The 18,303-nt window shown below is 34.6% G+C and overlaps 1 protein-coding gene across 7 annotated transcripts in view; it reads right to left on the reverse strand.

Moving 5' to 3' along the window:
* STXBP5L (syntaxin binding protein 5L) overlaps positions 1-18,303 on the reverse strand; it is a 413,694-nt gene that overhangs the window by 257,398 nt on the left and 137,993 nt on the right. For all 7 annotated transcript variants that reach the window (XM_074404291.1, XM_074404290.1, XM_074404292.1 and 4 more), the window contains exon 7: positions 12,015-12,078. In XM_074404291.1, the coding sequence (XP_074260392.1) occupies positions 12,015-12,078 (64 nt within the window). The remainder of the gene's footprint in view (positions 1-12,014; positions 12,079-18,303) is intronic.

The following is an 18,303-nucleotide window of genomic DNA, read 5'->3' on the forward strand; positions in this document are numbered from 1 at the left end:
TCAGTTTCCATGAAGCTGTGCGGTTCTGTGTTAGTTTCTGCATTCTGAGTTCTAACTCGATTGCACTGTGGTCTGAGAGACTGTTTGTTATGATTTCTGTTCTTTTGCATTTGCTGAGGAGTGATTTATTGCCAATTATGTGGTCAATTTTAGAGTAGGTGTGATGTGGTGCTGAGAAGAATGTATATTCTGTGGATTTGGGGTGGAGAGTTCTGTAAATGTCTATTAGGTTTGCTTGTTCCAGGTCTGTATTCAGGTCCTGGATATCCTTGTTGATTTTCTGTCTGGATGATCTGTCTAATATTGACAATGGGGTGTTAAAGTCTCCCACTATTATTGTGTGGGAGTCTAAGTCTCTTTGTAAGTCATTAAGAACTTGCCTTATGTATCTGGGTGCTCCTGTATTGGGTGCGTATATATTTAGGATCGTTAGCTCTTCTTGTTGCAGTGATCCTTTTACCATTATGTAATGTCCTTCTTTGTCTCTTTTGATCTTTGTTGCTTTAAAGTCTATTTTATCAGAGATGAGAACTGCAACTCCTGCCTTTTTTTGCTCTCCATTTGCTTGGTAGATCTTCCTCCATCCCCTTATTTTGAGCCTTTGTGTATCCTTGCATGTAAGATGGGTTTCCTGGATACAGCACACTGATGGGTTTTGGCTTTTAATCCAATTTGCCAGTCTGTGTCTTTTCATTGGGGCATTTAGTCCATTGACATTTAGGGATAGTATTGTTATGTGTGAATTTGATACTGTCATTTTGATGCTACCTGGCTGTTTTGTTGGTTAGTTGATGCAGATTCTCGATTGTGTTGATGCTCTTTTACCATTTGGTGTGTTTTTGGAGTGGCTGGTACTGGTTGTTCCTTTTTATGTGTAGAGCCTCTTTCAGGAGTTCTTGTAGAGCAGGTTTGGTGGTGATGAAATCTCTGAGTGCTTGCTTATTCACAGAGGATTTTATTTTTCCTTCACTTATGAAGCTTAGTTTGGCTGGATAGGAGATTCTGGGTTGAAAGTTCTTTTCTTTAAGGATGTTGAATATTGGCCCCCAATCTCTTCTGGCTTGTAGGGTTTCTGCTGAGAGATCTGCTGTGAGTCTAATGGGCTTTCCTTTGTGGGTAACCCGACCTTTCTCTCTGGCTGCCCTTAGCATTTTCTCTTTCATTTCAACCCTGGTGAATCTGATGATTATGTGCCTTGGGGTTGCTCTTCTTGAGGAATATCTTTGTGGTGTTCTCTGTATTTCCTGGATTTGAATATTGGTCTGCCTTGCTAGGTTGGGGAAGTTTTCCTGGATAATATCCTGAAGAGTATTTTCCAGCTTGGATTCATTCTCTTTATCACATTCAGGTACACCTATCAGACGTAGGTTAGGTCTTTTCACATAGTCCCACATTTCTTGAAGATTTTGTTCATTCCTTTTTGTGCTTTTTTCTCTGTTCTTGCCTTCTCTTTTTATTTCATTGAGTTGATCTTCGACCTCTGATATCCTTTCTTCTGCTTGGTCAATTCGGCTGTTGAAGCTTGTGCATGCTTCACGAAGTTCTCGTGTTGCGTTTTTCAGCTCCATCAATTCACTTATACTCCTTTCCATGCTGTCCATTCTCGTCAGCAGTTCGTCCAATCTTTTTTCAAGGTTCCTATTTTCTTTGCGTTGGGTTAGAACATGTTCTTTTAGCTCATTGTAGTTTCTTACTACCCACCTTCTGAAGTCTGATTCTGTCATTTCATCACCCTCCTTCTCCATCCGGTCTGGTTCCCTCGCTGGTGAGGAGTTGTGATCCCTTTTAGGAGGAGAGGTGTTCTGGTTTTGGGAGTTTTCATCCTTTTTGCGCTGGGTTCTTCCCATTTTTGTGGGTTTATGCACTTGTTGTCTGTCTCTGTCCTGGGGAGTTGGAGCTTTATGAGTTTCCGTTGCACTACTGCCTTTTTTGATTTTTCTTTCAGGTCTGACCCGCCCAGCTAGCAGCACGCCTAGCCACTGCCTGCCCTCAGGGGCTTTGCTGAGCTGCTGTGGGCTCCGCCCAGCTGCCCTGAGCTCTTCCCTGTAGTCCTTTTTATATGGGCGTAGTTAGAACTGTCTTGGCAGCGGTGGCTCCGCCTCTGTTATGGTGGACTCTCTCTGTTGTGGCAGGTTGCCTCGGCAACGGCGGGTTACCTTGGCAATGGAAGCCTGCCTCTTTAGCGGTGGAGAGTCTCAGTAATGGCGGAAGCCCCTCCCCCACGGGAGTTCAGCTGTGCTTGGTTTGAAGGGCTCAACCCAGAGGGTTTCCTATTACTGTTTTTGTTTTCGTTGTTGTTTGGGGTGGAGGGGTGGGACCAACCGAGCCTGATCACCTGGCTCCCTGACTCAGAGTCTTTTCTTTTAAGTTGAACGACCCCGCGTTCCGGTCACTTGTTGAATAGGCGCCAGAATCTCCCGTGCTGCGACTCACGGAGTCGGCTTGAACTGCGGCGCCGGCTCCTGGTGGATTTATTGCCTAGGAATCTCCTGGCCTGACTCGCTATTTCAGATGAATGGGCAACTCTGCTGTCTCAGGGCTCTGCTCACCAGCTAAGAGGGCTCCCAGACCAGTGGCTTTTGTAGGGAGAACCGCAGCAACAGGGCGTGGTCACAGCAGCCACGCGGGCGGAATCAGCCACACGGGCAGAATCAGCCCCACGGGGGCCAAAACAGCCGCACCGGCTGGGACTGCGAAGCTGGCGACCCCTCTGCCTGGGTATCTCCTGGTCTGTGGGCAATAAGAGTTCGTCTGGAAATGCGGCGTCCACTCACCCTCTGCACTTTCACTGGGAGCTGAAGTCCTGAGCTGTTCTTAGGCGGCCATCTTCCCAGCCTAATTTGTATTTTCTACTTGATCTAATAGTTGTTTAATGAAGAGTCTATCATTTTCAAGTGGAAGAAAATTTTTCTGAATTTAAAATAACTGTATCATTATTAATATGAAATGCATAATGCAGTATACTGCTATTGGCTCTACAAATTGTGATAATTTTTCTTTACCAGTGTCAGTCAGGATTATCCCTTAATGGAGATGTAATTGAGCAACAGTCCATAACCAACTAATGCCAACCAATCTTCTGACTTGTCTATGAAGCAGGAATAACTTCTTTCCTCCTCTGTCAATTGGTTTTAGGTATTCCCCTCCAATTCCATGAGATTATATATGTAGTCTGAGATGAAGGCATTTTTGCAACAGATGGAATTCTTGACTCCATGTACATCTAATTTACTAACTTTTTGAAAGTTCAAAGCTAATATCCTAAATATACCATGTCTCCCAACCAATTTTATGACTCAGTGAATATAACATCTAACTTATGATAGACAGCACAGGTTACATAGTCATTTGGTGTTCCATAGTTCAGACTCTACAAGGCCCCAGGAGTATGTCAGGAGTTGCTTTGAAAATGGATAGTAACTGCTGTGACTCCTCTAGTGGGCTTTTCAGTAGAACATTTTATCCACCAGATGCATTATGCTCTATCAGATCTACTAAATCATACATCCCAAGTGGTAGAGTAGCTTGCAAAGCATCGTTGACTTAGGGGACAAACACTACCAGGTTTTTCTCTAGGGCTTCACTCAAAACTGGTAGACTTTTGGGTGATCTAAAAATTAGTTGGTTCAGTAATTTCAAGGACATTATAAACTATTATTTAAATCTAAAAGCATCATCAAGTGATGTGATACTTTCCTAGGAGAAGTAAAATAGCTTATGCTTTAATTTAGAGGAGATGGTCTGTATGCCCAGACCCTAAGACCCTAAAAATCTTTATATATGGTAAAGACCTCTGGATCTTTGTGGTATTTTCTTCCTACTCTCTGAAACATGAATTTTATGAGCTATAAAGGAACTTGCCAGGTCTGCTCACCAGAAGCAGTTAGCATTACATATGCAACAAAATGAATTGGTATACTTTCTAAAGAATGTCCAGACAATCAAGATTCCTGAGGATTATATTATGACCAAGAGCAGAAAAAATAACATAGTTCTGGAGAAAGATTTTGAATTTATACTTCAGCCCTTTCTTTTGTCCTTCCCTGTTGATTAATATGAGGTCCATCCCACGTCCATGTGAAAAACAGATTTCACTAAATAAATAACTGTATATTAGGTACCATAGGTTGTATTCATCTATACCCATAAAAGTATCAACAGCTGGGCAGCTTGTGATTGGGACTGTCACCTGGTTATTTTTATAGCAATATACTATTACCAACCTCAATCCATTTTGTTTTCTTTTGCAAAACCTACACAATGGAACTCAACAATAATGTACTGGTGGCCACTACCATTGCATCATTCAAGTCTAATTGTGCTAATCTCTGCAATTTCTTCAGAGATGCTTTATTGCTTCTGATTACAATATTGGCAGAGGAAGACAGTTTCAGGAGATTCCATTTTTCTTTCCTATTATGTGCCTCTAATAACAATGTAAGCAAACTAATATGAGGATTATTTCAGCTACTAAGCATATCTGTCCAAATTATACATTCAGAGAAAATAACTGGGTTTGTCTGCATACTCACTAGATCTACTGTGAGATTAGACTTGGGCCAAAGCTCCATCTGTCAACTGGTTATTTCATTCCATATGTCCTGCCTGTAACTGGAGGTCCATAATTTCTTTTTTTTTTTTTTAATTTCCCAGTATTAATGTCTGCTCTGACTCTATATTTAACAGTCCTGAAAACTAAACAGTTACTTCTGCAAATGATCACAGATGTTTCTATAATTACTATATGTACTTATGATATCATTTCAGGATTCTTTTTCAGTGACAGAAAACTAGCTCCTTTTTTAATCAATAGCTTCTGAATCTGCAAACTCACTTATATCTGAAAACCTGAGGAGATACTGTAACTTTCCATTTTGATGATATGTCAAAAATTAAACTGCTCTTAATTTTTTTCTGATCATGCAAGGCAAACAACATCTCAGTCAGCTTCCCAACTTATTTTGCTCCTAGAAACATCAAGATATATTAGCTATTACTACAGATTCCTGCATTGCCACTGCAGCCTTTCTGCTTATTATGGTAATTAAACCCATATTGCCAGAGGGTTAAATCTTGCCACCTGGCCTCTACTAATCCATGAATTATAGAGCCTGACTCTCTTCCATTAACTCCTACTGTCAACAAAGGCCTTAAAAGGGACAACCACTACCAGGCTTCCAAATAAGCTAATACTTGCCTTTCTGGGGCATTTCTTACTAGGTTAAGTGAAGACAGTGTCCTCAGAAGCCTCCTAGGGAACATAGTCAAAAGGTGAGTTGCCAGAACAAACATAATATATTCATTTTAACATATCATCTCCCTTATCCCTTTTTTAATACTATACCAAAAGACTCTGATGTCTCTACTTTTTTTTAGTCTAGGCTTCAAAGGGTCATCTCAGCAAATTACTACTAGGACCATATCCAAGTGTTCCTGCCACAGGACTAAATCCAAAATCGTAAGTGAGTGCCTCCATAAAAATAAACTCTCGTCTATGCAGCTCCCAAGTTCAAGTCCTTAAAAACCACTCTAAACACATTTCCTTGGTGAATGACAGTATTAGTCAGATCTTCAATTCCTTTGGTAGGTATTCTATTTCCTTCACATCTAGTTAAATTTCTTCCTGGAAGAAGATTTATGCTTCTGTTAGATTGTGCTGAGATCTGAGATCTGATTCTGGTTGTTTTCCTCAATGCAATGATATTGGAGGTGGTCTTGTGAGGAAAACATCATCATACAAGGAAATTATTTTAGGTGAGGTTATTTCTGGTCATTACACCCAGAAAAGGGAAACTGCTCTCCAAAAATGGTGAAAGAGGTACTTTGCTGACCAGAAGGGTTTGAGGAAATTGGGAGTTGCTGGGATTTACGATATTCTCAGGCTTAATCTATACAAATTTCTCCATCCCAGGTTAATAGTTGAATAGTGCCCTCAAAAATTTATGTGCACCTAGAACCTCAGAATGTAACTTTATTTGGAATTAAAATCTTTGCAGAAATAATTAGTTAAGGATTTCAAGAAGCAATCATCCTGGATTTAGGGTGGGCACTAAATCCCACCTAGGCCCACCCTAAATCCAATGACTGTTGCTGTTATAAAAAGAAGAGAACACACAGAGACATAGAGAAGATCATGTGAAAATGGAAAATGAAGGCAGAGATTCTAGTTACACTGCCACAAGTCAAGGAACATCAGGAGCCACCTAAGCTAGAAGAAGCAAGGAAGAATTCTCCCCTAGAGTCTTCAGCAGGAGCACAGCCTGATACCTTAGTTTTAGATTTCTGGCTGTTAGAATTGGTAAAAAATAAATTTCCTGTTTTAAGTCACCCACTTTGTGGTCATGTTATGGCAGTCATAAGAAACTAATATACCAAGGTCATACTCTTTCCTTATCAGGGCTCTGACTTTAACAAATAAAACCTATCAAAGTTATGTTCTTGGTCCCTTATAAGCAGCTCCTGGGCCTATTTTTAGCACAGTCGTCCCTAGAGCTACAGAAGGTAAGCGTTCCTTTAAAGCTACCTTAGGGGATGTATGGGATTTGGTAAATCAGTAATTACTGTTCTGAGATGATGTAGGAAGACAAAAGGACTCCCAAGGAGTCTTACACTCTACTAGTTACACTCTAATCTTGGAACCTGTCAATATGTTCCTTAAATAACAACAACAACAAAAAAGACTTTTAAAAGTGAAGAATGTTTCCCAGTTGTGGTGAGAAACAGACCAATAGTGGAAGAAGAGTCAGAGAGATTCTATGTTGTTAAATTTGACGATAGACAAAGGGGCTAAAAGTCAAGTAATGTATGCAATCTGAAAAAGGCAAGAAATCAGATTGTCTTCTAGAATTACTAAAAAGGAATGCAACCCTGCTAATACCTTGGTTTTAGCCCACTGAGACTTGCATTGAACTTCTGCCCTATAGAACTGAAAGATAATGAATTTTGTTCTTTTAAGTTATTTATGATAATTTATTTTGACAATGGAAAGCTAATACAAGTGTGCTCAAGGAAGTTATTTTATTTCATCATCATTATATAATTATCATTACCCGATATCAAACATCATGACTACTTGAGCTCCCTTTGTCTTATCTTTCTAGAACAGAAAGATTAGTCTCTAAACACAGAACATTTTTAAAGTAACTATGATGTCACTACACAGAAGGGTTTAATTCACTTTACCTGAAACCTTCAACAGGTTTGCTAATTTTAGACAAGAGACAACCTAGCTTCAAAAATCCAATACTGAGGGTTTACAAACTGAAACAGGAGTCAACAGACATTTTATGTAAAGGCCACATAGTGAATATTTTAGGCTTTGCAGGCCTAACTGCTCAGCTTTACTCTTACAGCAAGAAAGCAGCCACAGACAATACCTTAATGAATGAGCATGGCTGTATTCAATAAAACATTTGAGAAAACAGGCAGCATGCCAGATTTAGTTCGTGGCTGTAGCAGTCCCTTATCTAAAATAACTGTAATAACTGTTATCTTAACCAGGAATGTGTACAAAAAAAAGCCTGGAGCAAGGTTTAGTCCTAGTGTTTAAGGGAGTAGTGCACTCTCAGGGTTGTAAAAATAAAAGAAAGATGATTCATTATCACACTAACCACTATTTCATGGGGAGAAGCAGAAGAGACATCACCAGTCACCTAACAGGTGTACTGGCATGGTCTTGCAAAAAGTTTTCAAAAGTTTATGTGAGAAAACTATGACTCAAATTAGTCAAATAATGAGGAGGAAGAGAGGCAGAATTTATTACTTGTCTCTTGTCTAATATTGGTCAAGGTTTTATCCATGGGAGGTTAACATCCTCTACATCCTCTCTCTTCAGAATTGTGGCATTTTATCCCTTTGGTGTCTGTTAGGGAAGCCAGATTGAATGCCTTATGTTGTAACACATCTTCTGAATCCAGAATTAATGAAAGGAGCCAGAGACCTGGGACTAGCTTGTCAACTTCAGGAAGCAATACTGCATGAAGTTAATTAATTCTCCCAAACCTGAAGTGAAGCAAGCAGCCCTTGTTTGGGAGACAAGAGAAGCTGAGAGAATTCAAGCAGATGTACTCAATACTGTATCTAATCAACACAGGCATCTCTCAGTTCAAAAGCACCCTCTTATATTCGGTAGATAAATGCATAGTTTCTTTACAAATGATATACTGGGGGGAAGATGGCCTATTTTCTGATACCATGACATTATCTTAATTTTTTATTTTTTATTTTTATTTTTGAGATGAAGTCTTGCTCTGTTGCCCAGGCTGGAATGCAGTGGTATGATCTTGGCTGACTACAACGTCTGCATCCTAGATTCAAGCAATTCTCCGGCCTCAGCTTCCTGAGAAGCTGGGACTACAGGTGCACACTACCACACCTGTTAATTGTTTGTGTGTTTTTGGTTGAGACAAGGTTTCACCGTGTTGGTCAGGCTGGTCTTGAACTCCTAACCTCAGGTGATCTATCTGCCTCAGCCTCCTAAGGTGCTAGGATTACAGGCATAAGCCACTGTGTCCAGCCATGTTATGTTGATTTTGTAGGATCCTTAACTTTAGCAGTTTGTTCCTTCTTGCACTTCACCAATTAGCTTCCAAGAGAAGCTTTCCCCTTCCAAGTTTAATTTATTCCAGAAATACAAATACGTTGAAAGTTAGATAATCTATTAAAATAATTCAACAAATTAACAAATTAAGAAATAATAATCTTCATATATGTAGAAAGCATTCAATAAAATTCAGCACCATTCATAATTTTAAACTCTTAGAATACTGGAAATAGGTGGAGTGTTTTTAACTTCATAATAGCAATCAAAGATCTGCAACAACCATTTTACTTAATGCTGGAATCATGGAAGCATTTCCTTTGAGGTTGGAAACAAAAGAAAGTTCCTAGTAAAACCACTTTTATTCAACACTGCACTGGGGTTCTAGCCAACAAAAACAAAAAAGATATATATGACTATACATATTGGAAAGTAAGAAAATTTGTCTATATTTGCTGTTTTTATACATAGAATATTCCAGACAATCTAAGAACAACTATTAAAAACAAAACATTTAATGATGTAGCTGAATACAAAATATTAAAAAATCAATAATATTTTATAATCTAAAGATAAACAATTATGAAACTTAAGATTGAGTCACAAGGGCAATAAAATCTATAAGGTACTTATCAAATTAAACTAGCAGAAGATATAAAAGACTTTTATAAAAAATTTATAGCAAAACACAAATGAAAATCATGTTTATATCATATTTATAGATGAAACACTCATATCCTAAAGATGCATATTTTCTAAGTTATACATTCAAATTTCAAATAAAATCCCAGTTGAGAATTACACTGAGCTTGATAAGCTGATTCCAAAATTCATATAGTAGAATAATGAGTCAGAAATAGCCAAGATAATTTAGAAAAAGGGGACCAGCTTACCAGATATCAAGATATTTTGCAAGTTATAATTAATAAAGTATGTCAGTACAATAGTAGATAAATAATGCAGCAAAAGGTAAAGCCCAGAAGACCCACCCAAATATGGGAACTTGATATATGAATGAGATGCATAATCAATGGAAAAGAGATTGACTATACAATAAATGAATTATTTACATGTACAAATAAAAGTCTAGTATATCAAATCATCATAAAATAAATTACACAAAGATTAAAATCTAATTGTGAAAATCATGGTTTTAAAACAGATAGAAAAAACAGAATTGCATTTTCTCCCTGGTAGGGAAATATTTACTGATTAAAAAACAAAAAGTAAGAATCACATGAAAAGGCTGATAAAACTGAAATGCTAAAATAAAAAAAACTTCTGTGATGAAAGACTATTGATGGAAAAACTGATATACAAGAAGTAAAGTGATTTATTCAAGATTATATGCTAATAAATGCTAGAGACACAACTCAAACCTATAGTTTTCTGATGCCAATATTCATCTATTTTGCAGTCTTTTAAATTTCTAATTACATAATTGCCACATTATATTCTTTCATAAAAATTTGAACAACACACAAAAAATAAGAATACCTTTGACCATTTTCCCCAATTCTGATCTTCAGTCTCCTCCCAGATTTGTTTATATTTTTTCAGGCTTTTTTTCCCTTAGGCATTTGAACATGTAAGTACAAATATAAAGGCAATGCTCAGTGGTTTTATATCTTACTGTTCTGCAACTTTCATTTTTTTTAAATGTGTCTTAAAGAGCTTTCCATATCAACACAACATTCCACAGTAAGAATATATCAACACTGATTTATTCAATATTCTATAAGAGTCACTTAGACTATTTTAACAGTTTGCTCCATTAGTTACATAAACAGTGTAGATATGGGAAATGAATTTTCCAGGTCATAATAAATACTAAAAATAAATATATGTTTTAAATGTTGATAATGCTTGATTGCTCATCCTGGTATATATACATATATTTAGATGCTATTTCCCAGTGCCTTTTCCATTATTTGATATTTTTAAATTAATATTTTCAGTGTTTAACATTTTGCCAGTCTGGTAAAGAACTGTATATTTTATTTCCCTAATTATTAGTGAGGCTGTTTGCTCCTCACTGCCAAATTCTTCTCTTTAGAAGTAAGAGGCAACCACATCAACTCTTAAAATCATATTTTTTGGTAGCCTTACTTTCATATGTCTAAATATGTTTATATTGCTATTTTCTGATTTAGTCATTAGATATTATATATTAATTTCTTACTACAACATGAGGATTTAGTACAAGTTCTTTATGTATTTTCAATGTTCATTATTTGTGACATCTAGGAAATATTACATCCCACTTTGTTGCCTACTTTTTATTATGATAGACTTGTAATAGCATATGCCCTAAAGTTTTCAGATTTTTGTCCAAGGGTGTCCCTACTCCACAGTGACTAATAACCCATATCCCACAAGCATCTTTGAATACTTTCTGAGTCACGATTTTAATGTTTACTAAACATTGGTTCTTTATGTATGTATGAGGCAGAGGTCTATTCTTTTCAAAATGAAGAACCAATTGCCCAACACCATTTATTCAATAGCTAATTATGTCCTCAAATATCTTCTCTAAAATATATAACATTTTTTCCCAAACACCTGAAACATTTAGGGATTATTTATTTAGGTATATTGGTCTTCTTGTACACCCCTGTACCAATATAACACTGCATTTCTTTTTCAAAAATGTCTTGGCTATTCATAAACATTTTCTTTTCTTAATAAATTTTAAAATCATCCTTTGAATTCTTAAAAAATAAACTCTGATGACACCTGATTGGAATTATATTGTATTTGTGGATCAATGTGAAGGAACCCAGTGTTATTCCATGGGTGAGTGGACTTACCTTTCGGGTTCAATTTTTGGTAGGCTTATTCAGTTTCTATCCTTTAAAAATAAACAAAGAACCAAACCTACATACTAAATAATTTATTAATCTTTTCTATAGTACTTAGCAAAAATTATATATTGAAGACACATTATTTATAATAATAGAGAAACTTTAGATATTTTCATGTTTTCAACTGTTTCCTCACCATCAAAGGCAAATTATGAAATAATCAAAGTGAATACGAATTATTTCTATAATCTGATAACATTTTACATATAAGTACATATTAATAAAATCAAGATTGGCTAATTTATGTTATTTAATATTGATCATTTATTACCAAACTGAGTAACAAAGGAAAATTATAATCACATTATTAAATTCAAGCATAGAGTATTTGAAAATTAAAGTTGTCCTACATGTTATCATCTTCAAAATGCCAATATTAAATACCAATTTTAGCTCTCAATAAAGCTAAAGACTTAATTTGGGACCATCAGTAGTGTGAATTATTCATTCAGTCATTCATTTACTCATTTGTTAATTCTACAAATTTTCATTTTAAATAATATAAAATGCTATCAACTGGGATAGATAATAGATATACAATAATAGTAAGGTATACCTTTTTTCAAGAATGAGGAAAATAATAATAATAATAATGATATCATAATACTCACTTTCCCTTCATCTCTTGGGCTATCACTTAAATGTACAACTGGGCCTGGATGAGTCTTGGTGGATCTGTTAAATAAATTCAAAACAGTATTAAAAACCAAACATTAAAATACTTTCCACTAGAGACTAAAACAAAGAAATTAAGATTACACTGGAATAAAATCCCAACATTCTAGAGTTAAGCTGAGATTCACTTAAGTTTTTGGTTTACTTTACTAACTGTATTTTTATTTACAAACTGCAAACTACTCATTTAAAAAAATTGGATTAAACACAAAGATCCACATAACAATGTGGTTCTTTATTATCTGAAATGTTTGTGGTTCTTTATTATCTGAAATAAGTATCCCTGAATTTTTTTTAACAGTCACAAAGGTAATGCTGTAAACCTGTCTCAATTAAATTGTGAAGTACACATCTGATTTAAGACTTTCTTTCACATGAAATCTCCTCTGATTATTTTCCCCTAAAGAAAAGTACAGTGGCACCTTTGATTTAAAAATAACTCTAGTGATAACCTTCTTACAGAAAACCAACAAATTAGACAAACCTAGTTCAATGGTTTTACCACATTTATCAGATTATTTAGTATAATCAATAAGATAATTATGAGTTTAACAGCATATTGCTAAAAGACCTGGTTTCTATCAATCTGACTTTAAATTTATTCTACTCTGATACCTGGCATGTTTCTTTTTATAATTCCTAGTTTAACTTAAATCACTTTGAAAATGATTATGTCATGATCAAATATGACATGACCTGGTATGACAAAGGTTTTATTATTGCTCCACTTTCTGCAGCTTTTCTCCATGACCTAACAGTGCCAAATTAATCTTACTATGATTATATTAACATAGTTTCAGTTTCTTTCTTAAAGACACATAAAAATTATCAAAGATTCTATACAAAACAATGAAGAAGATTTAAATCTTAGAAACTTTTCAGAATCAAAGTGACAAATTAATTCCAGGATCTTCTGACACTGACTCCTCAGACTGACCAAGAGGAATAAACACAGATTGATTGAATATTGATGAATTTTGTTGGTGGATTCATCCTATTTTCATCTAAAAATGGAAATATTAGCACTGACCCTACTGAATAATTGTGTGGATTAAAAGATACATACACCATCTAATACTATAGCAGAACATAGTATGCATTCAATAAATCGTATGATTGATGTGATAATAGGAAAATCGGAGTTACTATTTGCATTCTAGAATACATACAGGAAGACACAAGCATTCCTATACACCAATAACAGACAAACAGAGAGCCAAATCATAAGTGAACTCCCACTGCTGATTGCTACAAAGAGAATAAAATATCTAGGAATATAACTAACAAGGGATCTGAAGGACTTCTTCAAGGAGAAATAGTTAACAGGCAATGTACAGAATGGGAGAAAATTTTTGCAATCTACCCACCTGACAAAGGACTACTATCCAGAATCTACAAAAACTTAAACAGATTTATAGGGAAACAAAAACCAACCCTATCAAAAAGTGGGCAAAGGATATGAACAGACACTTCTCAAAGGGAGAGATATTTATGCAGCCAACAAACATGAAAAAAAGCTCATCATCACTGCTCATTAGATAAATGCAAATCAAAACCACAATGAGAGACCATCTCATGCCAGTTGGAATGGTGATCATTAAAAAGTCAGGAGACAACAGATGCTGTCAGGAGAGGATGTGGAGAAACAGAAATGCTTTTACACTGTTGGTAGGAGTGTAAATTAGTTCAACCATTGTGGAAGACAGTGGCAATTCTTCAAGGATCTAGAACTAGAAATACCATTTGACTCAGCAATCCCATTAGTGGGTATGTACTCAAAAAATTATAAATCATGCTATTATAAAATACATACCCATGTATGTTTATTGCAGCACTGTTCACAATAGCAAAGACATGGAACCAACCCAAATGCCCATCAATGATAGACTAAATAAAGAAAATGTGGCACATATACAGCATGGAATACTATGCAGTCATAAAAAGGATGAATTCCTTTGCAGGGACATGGATGAAGCTGGAAACCAGCATTCTCAGCAAACTAACACAAGAACAGAAAAACAAACACTGCATGTTCTCACTCATAAGTGACAACTGAATAATGAGAACACATGAACACAAGGAGGGGAATATCACACACTGGGGCCTGTTGGGGAGTGGGGGCTAGGGCAGAGATAGCATTAGGAGAAATACTTAATGTAGCCGGGGTGATGGATGCAGCAAACCACCATGGAACATGTATAACTATGTAACAAACCTGCATGTTCTGAACATGCATCCCAGAACTTCAAGTATAATACATATGTGTGTGTGTGTGTATAGTATAAATATAAAGTATATATATATATATATATATATATATATATATATAGTATAAAATATATATATGGAGAAAAAAGCAAACACGGTTTCATAAAGAGTTTACATAGCTTTAATTCTTTCCACATTTATAGGTAACATATCATTCATACATAAATGCTGTGTTCTGTAAAGGTATAAAATGCCTCTGATAAGGGTTAATGTCTTTAAATTATCTACTCAGAATTCATAAAAGCCAACAAACCATAACCTCTCTGTCTCTTGGTTTGATTGAAGTAACACTTACCAAAATGGTAAGTTAGTATTTTAAAAGTTTGGGAAACCCTGAATTAAACAAAGTTAAATATTTTTTCCCCTACAGAATTTCTTAGAGCCAAATGAGCATTGTAAATCTTCAGTTCTTTACAAAATTATTAGTCCATTAAATCCTTTTTCATTGATCATATTAATGAAATCACAGAAATTGTTTTGAGAAACACTACTTGGATCACATACAAGACTCTTTTGTTTAGATTCTTAAACTATAAAATATTCTAGTTCTGAAAGTAATCCAGCATTAAACTTCTGTTATTTGTAGTTACTTTTTCAGACTCCAGAAGAAACATTATTTATTGTCTTAAACAAATATAGAACACATCAAAAGTGAAGAGGAAAAAGCATTCACATTATTTCACTGTATAGAGATAATGCCTATTAACATTTTGGGGTATTTCTTCTGGCTTGTTCCCTAACATTAAACTTCCACAACCCACAAAGTACTCCTGGCAAAACTTATGGTCATAAGAAATTGACCTAAAGCATCTGTGGACGCTGGATTCTGAAAATTATAAAAAAATTACTTTAGATATAATTATCAATGAACTATTTTCATGTACTAGCTACCTAAAAAAATGTGCAGTAATTCTTCTAGGTATCATTATTTAGTTCTTTTTCTCCCATTCACTAAAGTAGCCTTTTTGATATTAGTTTCCATTATGGACATTTCATTGTATTCCCTTATCTTAAATGTTGATACTCCATGGTATCCTGTCCTAGACTGCTATATATATGGTCACAAAGCCTAGGAACTAGGCAGATATTGCAAGTGAGTTAAATAGGCTGAATAAGAACTGTACCAACCTGGATCGCATATTGCTTACCTACATAAAGAAGTTATTACTCAGTTGCAGTTGATTATTGCCCTATAGGAATGCTAGACTAGGATTGTTTGATCAAAAAGTCCAATTTTTTAATCTTTGCTTTACCAATGTTTAAATATTAGAAAATAATAATTCAGAGCATATTTAAATAATCTGATGGCCAAACAAATCATATCTATCAGTCATAATTAGTTCAATGGCTGTTAGTTTGCTACATTTTCTCTACATATTCTTCATGCACAATTTCATCTGTTCTCATGGTTTTAACAATCCTGTAAATTCTGATCTCTCTCATCACCTTCAGATCCATATATCCTGCCTCCTACCATTCTTCTATACCAACTCCACTTGAAAGTCTTATTAACACATTACAATTCAATGGATCTAAAATTCAGCTTATTATTTTACTCCATCTCTTGCACATTCACTAAATTATATACTCTTACACACGGTTGTACACCATTATACAACTGTTTATACAAGGGCACCATTATACACCATTGCTCAAGCCAAACACTGGGAAGTTATCCTTAATTTTTCCCTATTATTCTTCCCTCTTTTAAATATTTCTTTAATATGTTGGTTTATCTCAACTCCTACAACTATCAACATAATTTTTACCAAGAACACAGTTTTTCTTTATCTCTAATCATTTCTCCATATCTGCATTCAGCATAGCATTTTTAAAATATAGATTTGATTGAGACAAATTTTTGCTTACGACTCTCAAAATCTAGCTCCCTATTAGTCTTAAAGTCCAAACTTCTTAAATTGGCTAACAACGCCTTTCATGTTATAAAACCTGATTGCCTTCCAGCTTTATCTCTTACTATCCTATCTCCAAGGCATTGCAACAAACTAAAAACTATAGTACTTAAAATTTCTGGGCTTAGAACAGAAAATTATCTTACATTCCATCCTTTAAATATTCTGTTCCCTTTGCCCCTTGTCCTTGGTATTTTATTCATCTAACTGAAACTCATCCTTTGGATCTCAGCATAGATGTAACATCCTTCACAGATACCACTTTGAGATCCCCTGTCTGTATAATAGATGTCCTTCTCATGAAATTGTCATATTATATTACCAATATATTGTAATTGCCTTTTTATTTAGCTTTGTCTTCATTAAACTGAAAGTCCCAGGAGTACAGAAATTATGTTTTCTCTGTTCATGGTTGTTTCTAGTATCTATCAAATAACAGAACTCAATAAACATGTTTGAATGATGTTAAACATGAGTCTTACACTTTTATGATTTGTTTATAAATTTCATGCTCCAATTTTAATCACATGTAGAAAAAAAGTTTCCTTTTTTTAAATGTTAGGGCTGCCCTACAGAATATCTGCTTTTTTGTGCTAGAATCTGGAATATAAATTCCCATATAAATAGTTTTAATGATAGTTTAGTTCTATACTGTTATTTTATAAGATATTCTGCAAATATCACTGTTTATAAGAAGAATGTGTGCCAGATTCCAAATAACCAATATATACATTTTGGAAATACAACTATTCATACTCTTGGGAATTGCCTCTAATTATAATTAGAATAATTCACTAAAAATAGAAACAAGCTGAAAAATAAACATTAAATGAAAAGTTTTTCAATAAGGACTTAAAATAGGAACAATTTCATATTTTTAAAGATAATTCTTGCATTTGTCCTACTTACAAAATATATTGTTAAAATTCATTAATTAAAATTATATTTATTAAATGAGTCTTAATTATATGCATATTTTATTACTGTCCCATACACTTGACATATATTAACAGGAAGTTACATACATTTTCTAATTTATCTCAACAGGTAGACAGCAATAAAAAGACAATTCTGGCAGATTGAAAATTGGTATTTAAAATGTTATTTATCACAGTGGAATTAGAATTCTATGAAACATACTTTTTGAAATCTGGTTTAAATAAATCAAGAGACATTCAGGAAGTGATGACATATGATTTATTAATAATTTCTCTGAGATATTTCAAGAACATTTGCAGAGGCATGTATAACTCTATAAAACACAGTTTTATATATAAAATAGAGCTATTCTAATGTTGAATCATATGTATATTATGAAAATAAAAATGCCTTATTTTGTCTCTATAATTTCTCCTGATCTTAGCCTCTCTTATAAGACACATTTTTAAAAACTCTTCACTAGTCTTGAAGTTGTAGAGACTATATAAATACATAAATATAAAGTATAAGTCATTAGTTCAGGTGGAAATCTGAACCATTAAAGGATTTGTTACGTAAATGAATATAGGAACAACATTGCAAGAGTGGTGAAATGTTTGATTTGCTTAACATAATAAACTTTTCTCAATTACTTTAGTAGCATTCAACCTGAACACAAATGATGGATCTGTGTATGTTTCACTAACATTGAATTTGTTTAAAAGTTTTATAACTGAATCTTCTCTTGTCTATCTAAGCTTGTGTTTTAATAATATCCTGAAACAATATTATATAAAAAGTATTAAATTCAGCCCTCTTTATTGCTTTTAGAGGACTAGGATTACAGGGGGGAAAGGACCCTCCCAAATACCTAATAAAGTAACTTTTGGGAGAAACATAATTGTTTATGGATATATGTTTTTAGAAACATTCACACAGAACAATGAAACAAGAGAAAAATAGCTCAAACCAATTATCTTGAAAACACAAATAAAAGCTGTAAGTCAAGAGTAGTATGTATTTAACAAGTATTCATATTAATGCTTCGATAATGTCATTAATCATTTAGTATCGACTTTGGAAAGCACAGAAATAAGCTAAATATGAAGAACAAGAAAAGAACAAT

The sequence above is a fragment of the Saimiri boliviensis genome, chromosome 8 (assembly GCF_048565385.1).
Source record: "Saimiri boliviensis isolate mSaiBol1 chromosome 8, mSaiBol1.pri, whole genome shotgun sequence".
Taxonomy (NCBI): domain Eukaryota; kingdom Metazoa; phylum Chordata; class Mammalia; order Primates; family Cebidae; genus Saimiri; species Saimiri boliviensis.